This window comes from Rhipicephalus microplus, chromosome 9 (assembly GCF_043290135.1).
Source record: "Rhipicephalus microplus isolate Deutch F79 chromosome 9, USDA_Rmic, whole genome shotgun sequence".
Lineage (NCBI taxonomy): Eukaryota > Metazoa > Arthropoda > Arachnida > Ixodida > Ixodidae > Rhipicephalus > Rhipicephalus microplus.
This window is the reverse complement of record NC_134708.1, coordinates 57,359,451-57,377,566: the sequence shown is the minus strand read 5'-3', so window position 1 is coordinate 57,377,566 and position 18,116 is coordinate 57,359,451. Positions and strand designations below refer to the sequence as shown.

At 46.2% G+C, this 18,116-nt stretch overlaps 1 protein-coding gene across 2 annotated transcripts in view; it reads right to left on the bottom strand.

The window, feature by feature from the left end:
• LOC119182752 (glycine receptor subunit alpha-2) overlaps positions 1-18,116 on the bottom strand; it is a 154,988-nt gene that overhangs the window by 29,507 nt on the left and 107,365 nt on the right. For both annotated transcript variants that reach the window (XM_075873695.1, XM_075873694.1), the window contains exons 2-3: positions 5,568-5,722; positions 2,209-2,294 (exon numbers count right to left, since the gene is read on the bottom strand). In XM_075873695.1, coding sequence (XP_075729810.1) covers positions 2,209-2,294; positions 5,568-5,584 — 103 coding nt within the window. In that variant the 5' untranslated portion in view covers positions 5,585-5,722. The remainder of the gene's footprint in view (positions 1-2,208; positions 2,295-5,567; positions 5,723-18,116) is intronic.

Genomic DNA, 18,116 nt, shown 5'->3' with positions numbered 1-18,116 from the left:
ACTCACCGTTAACGCAATAAGAGAGTACGAGAGCAAAGAAACCCTTGTTAAGGAAGAGAAAGCTCAAATATGCGTATCCTGGTTCCCAGCCCACATGGGACAGTTAACGGGACTCGACCACTGCGATCCCAACGAAGAGGTCAACCGCCTGGCGCGTGAGCTCACACGCCGCGCCGCGGACAACGACCCCTCGATGAGTGAGCGGTACGAGAATATCTGCAGCCAGGACAAAGCAGTCACATACCACGAGATCACTTCACATTACCGGGGACAAAGACGTGCCTTCCCAGCACCGCACCCAAAACTTAACAAAGCACAAGCTCTAACTCTCAGAAGATTGCAAACACGTACGTACATAACACCATCCACCTTACGCAGAGTCGACCCCGACACACCGCCCACATGCTCCCTTTGCAACCATCCCTATTGCAATTTTGAACACATGCTCTGGATGTGCCCTACCCATAGCGCAGCACAACTGAATACCCAAGAGGCTTGGCAGGAAGCTCTCAAGAGCAATCAATACAAGCTACAACTACAGGCGGTCCAGAGGGCCCGGGACATCGCTACAAGCCTTCGGCTGCCAGCGCCATCCTGGGCGGAGCCTCCAGGCTGAATTAAGGGTCGGAATGGCCCTTTCTCAGCCTCCTCAGGATATGTTTAAATAAAGTCAATCTCTCTCTCTCTTCGTATCGCTATTATTTTCACGTATACATCCAGATGCCACATTATCACGTGACCAGTTGATGATGTTTTGTTTTCTCTGCTCATTCATTTTCCAGAAAACGATAAATACTCTTTGTGCTGGCCACACTTCCTTCGTATTCATTGTAACCTATTTTTAAATAAGCGTTCTTTGTTTATTTTTCAGCGTCCTATTCGGCGTTCCTTTATACTTCCAGAAGTGTCATGTAGATGTTATGCTGAAAGTACCACTTCTAGTAAGCTGATAGTTTTACCCTTTATGGCAGCCCCTCTTTGCAAGGTCTTCCGACAATTAGGGTACTTTATGACTGTATAAACATACAATAGTTTACTGTATACAACAATGTGTTTGTGTGTTCAATAGTGATAAAAAATAATGCAGTGAGTTTAGAAGTCTACATTCGAGGCATTTATTTCTTTTATCACTTGCAATGTCCATGGTCAGAACGTCGTGCAGTGAGACGACGTCGTCTACGGAGATAGAAAAAAAATGGCAGCATATCCACGGAGTGAATGATGGAGAGTGGGGCGAAGAATTCGTCCGTCCATTCGCTCTTGCTTCCGTCCGTCAGTGTGACCGTCCATGCGTCCATCAGCCCGTCCGTGCGTGTGTCTGTTCGTGCGTCCGTCCCTGCGTTCGTCCATGCAGCCACCCCTGCATCCGTTCGTGCGTCCATTTATGCATCTGTCTATGTGTCCGTTCGTTCATCTATTCAACACTCCAAGTACCACCATCTCGCATCTTTTCATCATATATTCCCCATATAGAAGCACCGCCATCCAGCGGACATTCCAAGGACTAAACGAGAAATGGCGCACGCACACTTTCTTACGGCTGGCGCTTCGGGTCCACTTCTCACCTTTAACCACCTCGAGTTCATGGTATATACTAGTTCACTGTATTCATGGCACTGCGGCCGAACGCTCGCTAAACCTTTCGAAAACCAAGGAGGTTACGCCCAGCGAGGATGACGTAGCAAACTTTTTCAGTCAGATAGTGCTCAATGTACATGCCAATGGCTGCTAATAAGAAATGAGAGACGGAGAATTCAGCTTTTACTTTCTTACGGCTTCCGCTTCGTATCTACTTCCCATTTTTAATCGCCTCGAGTTCATTCATGGTATATACAAGTTCATTGTATTCACGGCACTGCGGCTCAACGGTCGCTAAACCTTTCTAAAGCTAAGGAGGTTACACCCAGCGAGTATATTGTAGCAACCCTTTTTTGTCAGATAGGGCTAAATGTACATGCCAATGGCTGCTAATGGTGATCGCAGCCTGCGCGTTAACTAAAAGCCGAATGCTCCTGTCTCTCAATTTTCGTTAGCAGCCATTGACATGTACATTGAGCACTATTTTTTTATTGTTCAACAACGCAGAGAAGTCTCTCACCGGCACCACCTTGGAGGTCAAAATGTTATACTTGTTACATACTACGGGGGACGAACGGGTGCCACTATAAGGAGCTTTGCTCCTAAAAGATAGAAACGTTTGCCACTCACCATTCTTCTTGGGCGGCGACGTCTTGTCATACTGTCGAGGGTCATCGGGAAGTATGTCCTGAAGCGTCAGGTTACACCGACAGCTCCTTGAACGGTCAAGAGCATCCAAAAGGCGGGTCAACGCGTTACTCCAGGGCAAAACTTCGAACAGTTGAAACCTACAGTTTATGCATTGAACAAAGCAATGAATGGGGCCAGTTGGTGAATGTTCACAGAGGGAAAAAGAAAGAAAAGGGAGACCATGACGTCACGCAGCCGGACTTGGTCAGCCAGACTGTTTTGAAGTCGGCAGCGTCGATCCAACACGTAGCCTTCTGAATCAAGATCACGCATGCAACAATACTTGCCGAGACTTCAAATTACGCCGTTGGCAGTTTTTATCTGAGACGCATTTGTTCGGTGCAAACCGGCCGGTTCACGCAGAAGGTTCAAAAATGGAGCGCCACAGAGCGTACTAAAGCCTATAACACTCTCTCACGTTGGATTGGATTGGATAAACTTTTATTTGGGCCTCCAAAACACAGATCACTGTGTTGAAGGCAGCTCCCACGTGGGGACTGAGATGCAAAGCTCCTCAGCCGCCTCGCGGGCTTGTTGGAAAGCCCAGAGCTGATCTGCCAAGGACGAGCTGCGGATTGCCGCCTCCCACCTGGCAGAGGTGATGTTCGATAAATGAGTGAATTTGGTGCACTGCCAGAGCATGTGTTCTAATGAAGCTATTTCCCCACAATGTGGACAAAGATTACTTGGGTATAGATCAGGGTACATGATGTGTAACATTTTCAAAGTAGGGTACATCCGCGTTTGCGAAAGCCTTAATGTAAGTACGGTGGGCTTCACTCGTATGACTAACACTCTTTTCTTTCTTTTTCGTTCTCTATGACTGTTCATGATTGTTCAGCGCATAGTACTGTATAAAGTGACGTAATAATTATTCAGCAAACGTATGTGGTCCAGCTTACAGCTCTTTCAACACTGCCACCAAACGTGATTACATAGAGTGTTTCAAAAAATGTTATCATACTTATTTAGGTTTTACATCACGGAAGCACCTTGTGTATTATATGAGGAATGAATCAGTTAACTCCTGTGGTGCAACCTATAGCTCTTTTATCGCTGCTACGAAACACAATTATATAGTGCATTTCAGGAAATGCAATCGCACTTGTTTTGGTTCCACATCCCAAAGCCACCATATATTTATGAGGAACGCCACGGAGGAAAGTTCCGGAAGTTTCGAATACCTGGACTGTTTTACCGTGAACCTACACCAACCTCTAGCATTCTATTTTCATCAAACTGCAGCCATCATGATCGGTATTCGACACCGTGACTGTCGAAGCAATCATTAGAGTACCATAACAAACAGACGTTCATGAAATATGTCCGAAAATCATCAAACATGAGGCACATGACACATTCAGTGGCTTCCTTCATAACTAGCGTTTACTGCGGAGGTAGACATTTTAAGAGAGCTAGCGACCCCAGTTCTAATTAAAGGAATGATTGCATCTAACTTTGCAATTAGTGAAGGTGATCGGGTGGCATGAGAGGATTGTTGCCACCCTCGCTAATAGTAAATTGCCACTTTGAGATTTAAAAAAAAGGCAGATCCCACGTACAGGGAGAATCTATGATATGCGAAGCGCGAATGAGAAATGTTGATATGTCACTTTAAATCAGCAAAACGTTGCGAGGGGGAGCTAAATGATTCCGTACATGACTTCCGTGTCATGATTGCTATGTTTGGATGTGTCGCTTACCTTCGTCGTCTATTCTCGTCACGTGATACCAAGTTTAGTATTTGGTGCGCTAGCGAAACGGCCGCGAGCACGCTATGAGCATAATATGTTGTCATGTTCTTACATGACACGTGTTTCAGAATTATCATGTTCGCGCCAGTCATAATTTTGTCATCCATTCACGTCAAGTAACATCAAGTTTGGCATATGCGGAGCTGTCAAAACGGCCGCGAGCACATCATGAAGAGCCCAATATACTCCAATTTATCATTGACGCGCGCGCACTCTGGGCACAGTGATGCCAACGTTACTAGATACTTTTTTAATCTAGAAACGTTGAGTGATGCTACGTTTGCAAAAAGCGAGTACTATATATCCTTACGCCAGGCGCGACCAGCGTCCATCAGCGCGGCCTGACGGCAACCAGCGGGAAATGCGACATGCTGCATTTCGCACCGCTGCGTTACACACACAACACTGCGTCTCCCTCTTCTCGTGATGGGGGATGCCGGACGCGTTGAAACGAGCATGCGCCAAAGCAACGCAGCGCGGCGGGCGCCTGCGAGTATATTGCAGGACCAGCGCCTGGCATGACAACGCCGGCGTGACGCGATGAAATGAACGCCGGCGAGCACGCGTACAGCGTTACGTTGAAATGTATTGGCGCCTTGAATGCGGCATGTAGTCATGTTCTCACATGACACGGATCTCATGTTTATTGTGTTTGCATCCACCACATACCTTCGTCTTCCATTGGCGTCACGAAATACCGAATTTGGCATATGTGAAGCTAGCGAAACGGCCGTGAGCACATCATGAGTGTGGCGTGAAATCCAGTTGTTACATGACACGCATGTCGTGATTACCATGTTTTGATGTGTCATTTACGTATGTCACCAGTTCGCGACGTGTAATAACGTGTTTGGTACATGTAAAGCTAGTTAAACGGTCGCGAGGGTATCATGAGCGTAGCAAATAGTCATGTTGTTACATGACACGCATCTCATGATTATCATGTTTGCACCAGTATCATACGTTCGTCATCCATTCACGTCCCGTAATACCAAATTTGGTATATGTGACGCTAGCGAAACGGCCGTGAGCGCATCATGAGCGTGGCATGTAGTCATGTTGTTACATGACACGCATGTCATGATTTTCGTGCTAGAGTCTGTCGCTTGTGTTCGTCATGCAATCATGTCCTACCATACCAGTTTTGCAACATGCCATGTGAACGAAACCACCGCAAGAGCTTCAGGGACAATGACGTGTAAATCATGACATTCATGACATATGTGTCATAATTTTTGTGTTGTGACTAGTCATATATGTTTCCCATAAAGTCATGTTATGCCGTACCAAGTTTGGTATCGATACCATTCTCGAAACGGCCAGGACAGCTAAATGTCCTAAGTGGCTAGATAGATAGATAGATAGATAGATAGATAGATAGATAGATAGATAGATAGATAGATAGATAGATAGATAGATAGATAGATAGATAGATAGATAGATAGTCAAAGTGTGCATGCAGTGCGCACACTAATGCTTCGCATTTAAAATGAATGAATGGTTGAAAAGAAAGGAAAATCAACGCAAGCATGCCACGTATCTCACCATATACAGAGTGACATTCCCAACAGAAGCGCGCTAGCGACATTTCGCCACCTAACGGAGGAGTCCACGACTGCAATGCTTCCGCTATCCTCTGTAGCACCACGCTGGCTGGATCAAGGAAGTTGGCCTGTCCCCGCTGAAGATGGCGCCAGCATCTGCACCGGAAACCACAAGAGTGACGTCTACATTATTCTTGCCACGTATGTGCTTTAGGGCACGGGTAGCGCTACACAAGTGCAATGTCCACGAGAGGACTGCACATGCATTACACAAACGTGCAGGTTGTCACAGAGGCTGCCTCCCGAAAACTATACTCGTCAAAGAAAATAGCACAATCATCACTCCTGCAGTTTATATTCTGCTTTTTTTTCATATTTATGGTATTGGTTAAGCCACCCTACTCGTTCGAAAACCACGTTATGTCTCGTTGTTCTTTTTTCTTTTTGAACATGTTAAAAACGAAAGCTTAAAGGCCGCATGGTGGAGAAGTGTGGAAAGTACATACACAATGTTTCAGTTTCTTGTTCCTTCCAACATAAAACATGAGACAAAACGCGACTTGTGCCTAAACATCTCTTTTTTTTAGCATTTGTAAAAAAATAGTTTAGAAGGTTCTATTCGTGTAGAAGAACAAAACCAAGCTGTTTTCTTCCCATGTTTTTATCTGTCCAGATGTATCATTTCGAAATACACAGCAGTACTTTTGCCCAAATGTATTTATATCTAAGTTTATTAAAGGAAACTCCTAAAATATTTGCTTACGCAAGTGTAGAATGTCAACAAGCTCCAATTCACAATTTTTCATATGCATGTCTTTCGTTTGAACAACGCTCCAAGTTTACCCAAACTTCCTACCGCAGACGTTTGTGTTTACAGGGAAAAGCTGTGAGCACCTTCCTTACAATTCTTTCTCTTCATTTGACGATGACATACGACTCAACATCTACTTTCAAAAGTTCTTTTTTGTAGCATTGTACTTTTTGTTTAGCGAAAGGCGGATAATGGGACGACGGCAGATGTGCAGCACTTCAAAATTATGTTTTTGTGCACATTTCAACGAAGCCCTCAGTGCGCTCAAGCAATAAGACTGCGGGTATATTTCCCCAGAGAGGACCCTGAAACTCAGTTGTTTTTGTTTGTTTGTAGTGTTGGGCTGTATAAGTTTAGAGAATAGCATCATTTTTTTATTTAAGAGTTCATATATTCTTGCTCCTCTTAAAAAGAAAAAGCAATGAAGCTCTAGCTGGAGAGCTGTTCAGAGAGAACGCCCGAGGTGCAATTCCATTTTCTACAAACATACTTACATTTCCTTGCTCGAGATGGAACACCATTTAATGTTTACGTTTCGCTCGCCTCTAGGATTCTCTTAGTGACGGAGTGCTAGTCTTGCAGTCCTATTTACTGCCACTCGCTTCTAAAGAGTACTTCACATACGCCATTTTGTTTCGTACAGTTCCAGGAGCACACCATTGCGCGTCGCTTCATGCAATCCTCCGAGAAAATGTACTGGCCGAGCTAACTAGTTTGTGTAACTAAGTCAACCAAATACACACTTGGCTGAATGGGATCGGTTCACGTTTCTTTTCTCAAGCAGCGCAAAAGGCTAGGAAGGGGGGCACAAGAAAAAGAAGGCCACAAGAAAAAGAAGGCCACAAGACTTTTTCAGCGCTCATTTTTGTGTAGTTCCCATTTTATACGATGATTTTACTATAGCTGAACTAAATTATTGTGCTGCTGTCATTCTTGTTTCATTCGCAAATCATTTATTCACGTTTCAATAATACGTAGTAAGAATAAGTAAGTAATTCATTCGGTCTGTAGTAGAAATGATAGTTGATATTTCGGCTTCGCAGCTTTTTCTGTCAAGGTGGGTAAAACAGGGCCACATACCAAATTTTTTCGATAAAAACGGAGGTGGCGAGGTACAACCACGCTTTAGCGATGTTTGTGCAGTGTTTGTATCTGTGCATGGAGCTGTACGTATGCGAAATTAGGAAAACGCGGAGAAGTGTTTCATTCTTTCCACCTTGCCTTACTCGAATACACCAGACGGAATAAGAGGGCACAGTTTGAATGTTGTTGAAGATAAACTAACTCAAAGAGTTCCTCAAAAACTTTCCGGAGTAAACATCGGATATCTTTAGCAGCGGAGTTCATTGCTTCTTGATCCGATGGTCATAAAAACGTCCTAAATCTGCCATCAGCGAACACAGTTTCGAGGGTTTGTCGCACGCTTTAAGAGCTAGGTCTGTGCACGTCACGACCATAAGCGCACGTCGTAAACGCCACCTCTTTGTATAAGCGTAATTCCCATGTGCATTTCTGTCGTTAAAGAGCAATAGCAATAATAGTAGGATCAATAATATTGATACGAAAATGCGGCTAAACACGGCTGCAAGAAAGAGGAGGACGAAGTGGGTTTCTCCGTTGGATGCTGGTCTGGCGCCATCTTACTCGTCGAGTTCTGTGCGCTGTAAATAGATCATTAAAGAAGTTACTCGTAACATTATTGGTGGAGGTGGACGACCCCTGTACCTCGATGGAGACGCGCAGCGGTCGCACCATCGGTGAGCTTTCGACTGCTTCGACTGCTGGTACTTGCTCTACGCCGCCCTCGTCAGTCCAAGCCACCACCTACGTCACACTCCCGCACCTCCGGTATCCCGGCACTTTCTCCGGTGATGGTACGATCGACCTCGACACTTGGCTGAAGCGGTACGAGCGCGTCAGTGCAACTCACCGCTGGGATCCCACGCTCATGCTCGCCAACGTGCTTTTCTACCTGGACGGCACTCCCCGAACATGGTTTGAAAGCCACGAAGCCGACATAACGAGCTGGGATCTCTTCAAAGAAAAGATACGTGACCTGTTTGGAGATTCATCTGGTCGTCAGCTCGCTGCGAAGAAGACTCTTGCCACACGGGCCCAGTCTTCTACCGAATCGTACGTCTCCTACATTCTTGACGTTTTGGCCCTTTGTTCCAAGGCCGACCAGTCCATGTCCGAAGACGAAAAGGTTAACCACGTCTTGAAAGGCATAGCCGATGATGCTTTCAACCTGCTGGTTTTTAACAACATCTCGAGCATCGACAACATCCTTAAAGAATGCCGACGTCTCGAACAAGCTAAAGCCCGCCGTGTAACCCAAAACATCGTGCGCCTTCCGAACACAGCGGCCACCTCTTCGTGTGACGACGTCTTCCACCAGGCCCCTCCATGTGACAACCTCACACGCATCATTCGTCGAGAGGTCGAGGCAGCACAACCGGTAGCCACGCCACTACCGACGCCTGCGCCTTCCCCTACCACGATTTCTTTGATACAAGCCATCGTTCGTCAAGAGCTATCGAATGTCGGCCTACATCCTGTACCTGCCGTATACTCTGCTGCACCTTCTTTTCGTCCCCCTTCTGCTCCTCGCATACAACGCAATCCGTCCCAATGGCGTACCCTTGATGATAGGCCCATATGTTTCAACTGTCGACGCGTTGGTCATATCGCACGTCACTGCCGCAGCCGCTGGGCTCCACCGTCCCATTATGCACCTCAGTATCCCACCACTTCTGCTCGCCAATCGTCCCCATCACTTTCTTCATCAACGCCGACCACATTTTCCGCTCCTACAGCACCTCTCAGCAGACCTCGCTACGACCGGTCACCGTCCCCTGCTCGTCGTCAGTCCCGGTCGCCCCCACAACGCCGTGCTGCCTCCCCGACCTATTCGCAGCATCTCCGACCGGAAAACTAGGCCGTGCAGCTTCTGGAGGTGGAGCTGCGTTGACGACCTTCGTAAGAAATCCTCGATTAACGTTAACAACTAACCGGAACCTTTTGGACGTTACTGTCGACAATGTTCGTGTCAGTGCGTTGATAGATACTGGCGCGCATGTGTCCATTATGAGTGCTAACCTTCGCCGCCGACTTAGAAAAGTTGTCACGCCCGCCCTCAACCGAGCTGTACGAGTCGCCGATGGAGGAACTGCCGCAATTCTTGGCATGTGCTCTGCGCGAGTGTCTATTGGGGAGAGAAGCACTGTCGTTCTTTTCGCCGTTATCGAACATTGCCCTCATGAACTCATTCTCGGTATGGATTTTCTAGCCACGCACTCTGCCCTCATAGACTGTTCAGCTGGCTCTCTCCATCTCGATTTACCCCTCTTTTCCGACCCGCCTAGCCCACCGCAAACCAGCCTCTGCTGCATTGATTTCACGCGTCTCCCTCCTAACTCCGTCACACATGTCGACTTATCCTCCACGCCGCCAGTACCTGATGGTGATTACATGGTGGCCCCGATTCCTGCAGTGATGCTTACGCATGGGGTTGCTGTGCCGCGTATGATTCTGACGATTAAGAGAAACCGCACCTTCCTTCCACTGGTCAACTTTTCAGTCACCACCCAAGTTCTGCCACAGGGTATCTCCCTGGCCAAAATTACTGCTCTCCAAGATGACCATGTCGAGCCCTTCAGAGTTGACGATTGCTGCAGCTCAGTCAGTGGTTCCACTCCATCACGTTCTTGGGGTGCCGACATTGAGCGAATGGTGTCATCGGACCTCACGTCTGAGCAAGCTTCAGCGCTTTGCCACGTTCTTGAGGGCTATCGTAGCATTTTCGACTTTGCCAGCAACTCTTTAGGCCAAACGACCATTGTCACCCATCGCATAAATACTGGCCATGCAACCCCCATTCACCGACGCCCCTACCGTGTGTCGGCGTCGGAGCGTGCAATATTACAACATGAAGTTGGCAAAATGCTTGCGAAAAACATTATCGAGCCTTCATGCAGCCCCTGGGCGTCTCCAGTCGTCCTTGTTAGAAAGAAAGATGGAACATGGCGCTTTTGTGTCGATTACCGTCACCTTAACAAAATTACCAAAAAAGACGTTTACCCTTTACCTCGCATCGACGACGCCCTCGACTGCCTGTACGGTGCCACCTATTTTTCAACTATTGACCTTCGGTCAGGGTACTGGCAGATAGCCGTCGACGAGATGGATCGCGAGAAGACCGCATTCATCACTCCTGATGGTCTTTATCAGTTTAAGGTGATGCCCTTTGCACTCTGCAATGCACCAGCCACATTTGAAAGAATGATGGACTCATTGCTTCAAGGGTTGAAATGGTCCACCTGCTTGTGTTACCTTGACGATGTTATTGTCTTTTCGCCCACATTCGACTCGCATCTCGATCTTTTGTCAGCTATTTTGGACGTTTTTCGCCGAGCCGGACTCCAGCTTAACGCCTCCAAGTGCCACTTCGCTCGTCGCCAAATTTCCGTGCTTGGTCACCTTGTCGATGCTCAAGGCGTGCGTCCAGACCCAGAGAAAATTCGTGCAGTCACGAACTTTCCCGTTCCGAGGACCACAAAGGATGTCCGCAGTTTTGTGGGGTTGTGCTCGTATTTCAGACGCTTTGTGAAGGACTTTGCGACCATTGCACGCCCACTCACAGACCTCTTGAAGAAAGACGCGTCGTTTACCTGGGGCCATGATCAAGCGTCATCGTTTTCGCAACTTACGACACTGCTTACAACGCCACCAATCTTGGCTCACTTTGATCCATTAGCCCCAACCGAGGTTCACACGGACGCCAGTGGACACGGCATAGGAGCTGTGCTATTGCAGCAACAACGCGGACACGACCGTGTTATAGCCTACGCAAGTCGACTACTATCTCCAGCCGAGCGCAACTATTCCATCACGGAGCGCGAGTGCCTCGCCCTTGTATGGGCAGTCGCCAAGTTTCGCCCATACCTGTACGGGCGCTCATTCCGTGTTGTCACGGATCATCACGCGCTCTGCTGGCTAGCCTCCCTGAAAGACCCCACGGGACGTCTCACTCGTTGGGCTCTACGCCTTCAAGAGTACACGTTCTCTGTAATGTACAAAACAGGGCGATTACATCAGGATGCGGATTGTTTATCCCGCAACCCTGTTGACGAAGCAACCGATACCGACGCTATCATGGACGTTTTTTCCGTGTCGCAGCTGTTAAACATTGGCGAAGAGCAACGTCAGGATGCTTCTTTACGAGCCATCATTGACAAATTGGAGTCAACGCCACGCGACCCGTCCGTACGAATGTTTTTGGTGAAAGACGGGATCCTATATCGCCGAAACATTGATTCCTTCGGATCAGACTTACTTCCTGTCATCCCAGCGCACCTGCGTTCCTCTGTCCTGCATCAACTCCATGACGCTCCCATAACGGGCCATTTGGGCGTTTCTCGCACGTACGATCGAGTACGACGTCGGGTTTTTTGGCCTGGACTTGCCCGCTCTGTTCGACGCTATGTCGCCGCTTGTGAGCCTTGTCAGCGTCGCAAAACGCCGTCTGCCCTCCCAGCCGGCTACCTTCAGCCGATCGACGTTCCCAACGAGCCTTTCTTCCGAGTTGGTCTCGACCTGTTGGGCCCTTTTCCACTCTCCACAGCCGGAAATAAATGGATTGCTGTTGCAACGGACTACGCTACGCGGTACGCAATCACACGAGCACTCCCGACCAGCTGCGCTACCGACGTTGCGGACTTTCTGCTGTACGACATAATATTAGTGCATGGTGCTCCCCGTCAACTTCTCACCGACCGTGGTCGCACGTTCTTATCAGCTGTCGTTCATGAAATCCTGAGGTCTTGTCATACCAAGCACAAATTTACTACGTCGTACCATCCCCAGTCAAATGGCCTCACGGAGCGCCTTAACAGGACCCTAACCGATATGCTTGCCAAATACGTTGCGCCAGACCACCACGATTGGGACATTCATTTGCCGTATGTGACGTTCGCCTACAACTCATCTCGTCACAACACTGCCGGATATTCGCCCTTCTACCTACTATATGGCCGGGACCCAACTCTACCTTTAGACACGTTACTACCTGCGGCCACTGAATATGCTGGTGAAGCCATTGCCCGCGCCGACCACGCGCGCCAAGTCGCCCGTAACCGTCTACAGGCTTCACAGGCGCGCCAACAACAGCTCTACAATTCTCACCATAGGGACGTGCACTTTTCTCCGGGTTCTCTCGTGCTCCTCTGGTCACCTACTCGGCGTGTGGGACTGTCGGAAAAACTGTTGTCGCCCTACACTGGACCATTCCGTATCGTTCGCAAAGTGACAGACGTCACGTACGAGATTGTTCCAACTGATCCCACAAAGTCATCGTCAGCTCCGAGCGACACCGTTCACGTGGCTAGGCTAAAGCCCTATTACCCCCCTTCGACATCATCTGCGTAAATTTAGCACCGGGACGGTGCTTCTACCGCCGGGGGTTATGATACGAAAATGCGGCTAAACACGGCTGCAAGAAAGAGGAGGACGAAGTGGGTTTCTCCGTTGGATGCTGGTCTGGCGCCATCTTACTCGTCGAGTTCTGTGCGCTGTAAATAGATCATTAAAGAAGTTACTCGTAACAATATTGATGGTAATAATAATATAGACAAATCAATCAATCATTCAACGTGCCCCGCAACAACCATGAGGTCTTTGTACAGGCGCACGCAAAAGTCAAATATCACAACAAACAATAGAATATATACACTCTTCATCAAAATCGAAGAACGAGTGAAAATACAAAGAAAAAAGTCAGAGAAAATTGGGAATAATCTAAAAAGGCAAGATGAGAATCGCAGAAAAGAAATTAAAAATAAAAGGAAACATACACAACTATGTAGGAACCTTCCTGAAAAAACAGAAAAGGGAAGAATCTGTACATTGCAAAAAAAAAAAAAATATGTTAAGACAATGCAGAACTGAAACACTGACAGTTGACGGTGAAAAACATCGAGATCATGAAAGGTAACCTTACAGGATCTTTGTATTCTGTGAACAAAAGAGTGTTGAATGAAGTTCGCAGGTACATGGCGTGGTCAATTCTCTGTGGTTAAATAACGTGTAATTTGGAAATTTACAGATCTGAGAAGTTAAGGGCAGTATAGCATACCATGAATATTATTATTATTATTATTATTATTATTATTATTATTATTATTATCATTATTTACAGGTGTTTATTTTCCAAAAACCATGATACGATTATAAGAGACGCTGTTGTAGCGCGCTCCGGAAAATTTTACCACCTTGTGTTCTTTAGCATGCAGCTTAACCGAGGCACACGGGCCTTAATCATTTCAGTCTCCATTGAAAATGCAATCACTACGGCCGCGATTTTATGCTCGAACGCTGTGCACTTGCACCGCGCTATGAAGAGTGGCGCTTGAATATGGCAACATACCATGGCAATCTGAACATACCATGGCTGATCTGAAGGCCACTCCTGATTTGTCCTTGCTATCAACCAATAGTAGCAGTTTGCTGTTTGACGACATGAATCCGTCAACCGAAATGCCAAACAAAAATGACAGAATGACATCTGTTTGAGTAGAACGCACTTTACAAAATAGGAACATCGCGTGCGTGCTGATGGTAAATTTGACACACCATGTATACAATCACAAAGTTTAGTTGAACAGTTTATATCAGCGCTTGTTGTTCGTATAAAGCGTTTTTTCAACAAGCAAAGGGGAGGGTCTAGGAATCTTCTAACCTTTTGGTCGCCGCAGAGGGATAATTAGGGTTAACAGTGGAAGTGCCTCAGGCTGGCTGGCCGACAGTTCAATAGAAGGACCTATATTTTTCAGAGGTGCCCTTGGAAAAATATAGGTCTTCCCATCGATACCTCAGCCAGCCAGTCTGAGGCACTTCCACTGTTAACCCTGATTATCCCACAACGTTGTTTCCATCTGTCGGCTCCCTTTTAGCTTTTAGTTGCCGCAGAGCAATTCCTCACCCACGTACCCGAAAACAGCCCACGATGACCTTATGGCTGTGACCTTGTGATTCTAAGCTAGACATCACCTGTTCAACGCCAGTCATGGCTGAACATTCATTGGGCTTTACGGAAAAAGAGAATGGCCGGCGCCGTACACAGACAGCTTTCTCCATAGACAGATATCAGAGGCAAATCTCCTTAAACTATATTCACACGACGAAAGAAATTGCGATTAGACCCCAGGGATCGCGCACTCCATACGTGACCCATTCCCGCTTGACCGCTGCAGACCACGCGGAGCGATTCGTAAAATGACGGAGACCCAATTCACGGTTGGGATCATCAGGGACTAGTGCTGAAATCCTCGCTTGTATACGTTGAATGCTACGCTGTCGTGGGAGTGCTAGCTTCGGAGGGATCTGAATCACGTTACTTGTCACGTTTACTGATCCGTCCGTAATCACGTTCACAGTGATAATACAGCTTTAAGCACGAGTATTGTTCGTTGGCGTTGCGCGCCGTAGCCGCCGCTCACGATGCCGATGAGTACGACGATCAACTCAGGCGTTCGAGACCGCACTTTTTATATCACCTATCATGCCACAGCGCATTCAAAGTGCCCGCTATACGTTATGATGATGACGATAGCACTGATGACGATCAGAACAAGCGCGTTCCAGGCTGCACATTCTATTTCTGCCGTCACGGCACTGAACACTCAAGGTGCCATCATACGCCATGACGATGGTGGGGACGCTGATGAAAAATGAGACGATAATGATCACGGACAATGACTGGCTTGGGCTGTACATGACGTGTCGATATGCTCTAGGATGGACTTCGCATAGCTGCAAAACAACCAACACGTCCCCACACCTCGTCTTTGCCAACTTCAAGCTGGATCTGATACCACAAAACAGTAGTAATGAAGGCAAAACAAAATTAGAGATATGATGTAATATACTCAGGGTAAAAGTGGAAAGGTGTGCAACATTTCATGAGAGTGTCAACCTATGCAAGCACACTGAGTATTGACATGTTATTGTAATTGGTTTCAGTGTGCTCTTTTGTTCTTTTTTTTCTTTTTAAGGATTTTTGTTAATATTGGCTACCATTCAGTATTTTTATCCGCTGCAGAACCTACCGGTATGGAGTAGCCGAGGTAATATGAACCTTAAGATCTCCACAGCAGAACAGAACAAAAAACAAAATTGTCAACACAGCGCAACATACGATTTATGATCAATAAACCAAGCATATAACTGTACACCACTTTGTCACTCAATTATTTGCGCTAGTGGTCGATGTCGTGGGTAATTTACGGTAACACCGAACAATGGCACTGCTTCGTCGAGTCATGACAATTTCTTTCGTGGATACGCAGTGTTTTTATTTTCCTTCAGCTTGCGCAGTTAGTCGAATTTTGAAGTAAGAGCCAAGTATTCTACAAAGAAGTATTGCTTAGACAAATAGCACAGAAGTCTGCATCACAACCTGGCCCACAGTTTGTAATTGGCAGTGGTGGCTTATCGTATCATGTATTTTGTTGAAAACCTTGAAAACATGTTCAATTATTGGTGAAATCAGCATCATTTTATTATATTCATATGGGAAAAATGTTCAAATATCTGTGTACACGGACGCTTAGAGGCAGCCAAATTATTCCAGTGTTGTAACGAAGTGGTTACGAAGAAGTATTCTACGAAGCAGCGCAACCCCAAAATTATCGCGATGATGCGAAGAACCATCGCTGCGTGCAGTAAATTCTAAGAGGCTGCTTTCGGTCCTCCGCCATTGTAGAATGACAGCTGTGCCCCTCCGGCTAAAAACGAATAAAACGATTTGTTTGGCGAATGTTACCTTTAGGCTCAGCCGAGGTGAACGCGGACAATAGAGCATCAGCGAATGGCTGGTATGACGCGTTAGTATTTCGTCCTGCCAGCACAATATAGGCGCTGGCTGCAACGAAGTTCATTCATCGTCTGTGTTCATTCAGCATCTGTGTATTGTGTAGGCGTGAAACACGATGGTTCCCTTGTCGCGGCACGTAACCGAAGCGTGTGGACTCACCGTCCTTGCCACAGCCAAGACACTAAAGGTAGTTTAATGTCCGCAGATGAATGGTTTTTATGCTCTCTAAAAATCAAGCAACATAGAGTTGTCACTCGACATATTTTGCTTAATCGTGATTTTTGTTAATAAATAATTTTTGTCGCAGAAGACCAAGACACTGCGCGCATTTGTACACATTTGTTTCCTTAGATGCTTGATTGATAGATATGTAGGGTTTAACGTTTCGAAACCACCATTTAATTATGAGAGACGCCGTAGTGGAGGGCTCCAGAAATTTCGACCACCTAGGGTTCTTTAACGTGCATCCAAATCTGAGCACACGGGCCTTCCTTAGATGCAATGAAGCTGCTCCAACTGCTTCTATAAATGCAGGTTTCAATTTTGTGTAAACAACAGTTCCCACGAAGAACTAGCTTTGCTTCTTCATAGGAAACGTGTGGATCGCTATGCAACATTGATTGATATGTGGGGTTTAACGTCCCAAAACGACTATATGATTATGAGAGACGCCGTAGTGAAGGTCTCCGGATATTTCGACCACTTGGGGTTCTTTAACGTGCACCCAAATCTATTCGTCACGTACGCCTTCAAATCTGAGCACACGGGCCTGCGACAATTCCGCCTCCATCGGAAATGCTCGCTATGCAACATTTTTATGGTAAGAAATTTTTTTGCTTGTACTGCCATTCTGAGGTGCGCCTCTTATAAGTCATGATCGTGTCTAGCGACTACAATTCTGTGAACATTTAGTGACCGGAAAAACTCCTTATGACAGGTTAAAGGCCCCTATCACTTTTAGATTTCTGGAAACTGTAGAAAACAGTGTATCGAAATATTCTTTGGGAAGGGCACATATATCTTTGAAGCTGTACTTCACCACCCACAACTATGTGACGAATGCCGAAACGCTCCGCTTATCCGTCCGATCAAAGGCGTGCTCTGGCTTCAAGTATTTCCGATGAGTTACCATGCCTCATTTCATATCAGGAGAATTCAGTATTTTTTGGCTTAAATTTCTCACGTGGGCGTGTCGTGAAAAAGAAAAGTGTTGACATGGTTTCCGACAGCACCGCCAACGTTGCCATCCCACCGTGTTTTTTTCGTGGTTTCCTCTTTCCATTTTATTTTCGGTAATGGAAACCTGCTTCGCTTTTTCGTCCTGGTTTTTATGTTCCAGTGTAACATGGTTTATTCGTTTTGTAAGTAGTTTCAATATTTTTTTTTTCTGCTAAGCGTCAAGACATTGCGGACTTGAAATATTTTTTTGCTGCTAAGGCTGAAGACTCTGTTTCTACTGTAGTCACTATGAACTTACTGTATATAGAGGCAAAACTAGCACCAACTCTGCAATTCTATGGAAATATTGTACTATATTGAATTATCAAAACACAAATGGTTGAATCTGTATTGATAAATTATTTTCTATACATTACCAGCAAGAAAGACTAACAAGGAAGAAATAAGGAGAAGCGTGTAGACATGAAGCAGGGTAAATTTTCTACGTTGTAACAAATCCGAATAATTAAAACAAAGTTTGAATTCCATAGAATACTCTTGGAATACTTTCAAATAGGAATAGCACAAACCAATAACCTATGCAAATACATTTATTTTCGATCAACGAGATATGAACGAAATATTTGAACTGCTTGGAAAGTATGACGAGAATATAGTGAACGCCGATCACGGAATTTTTCTGACAATAC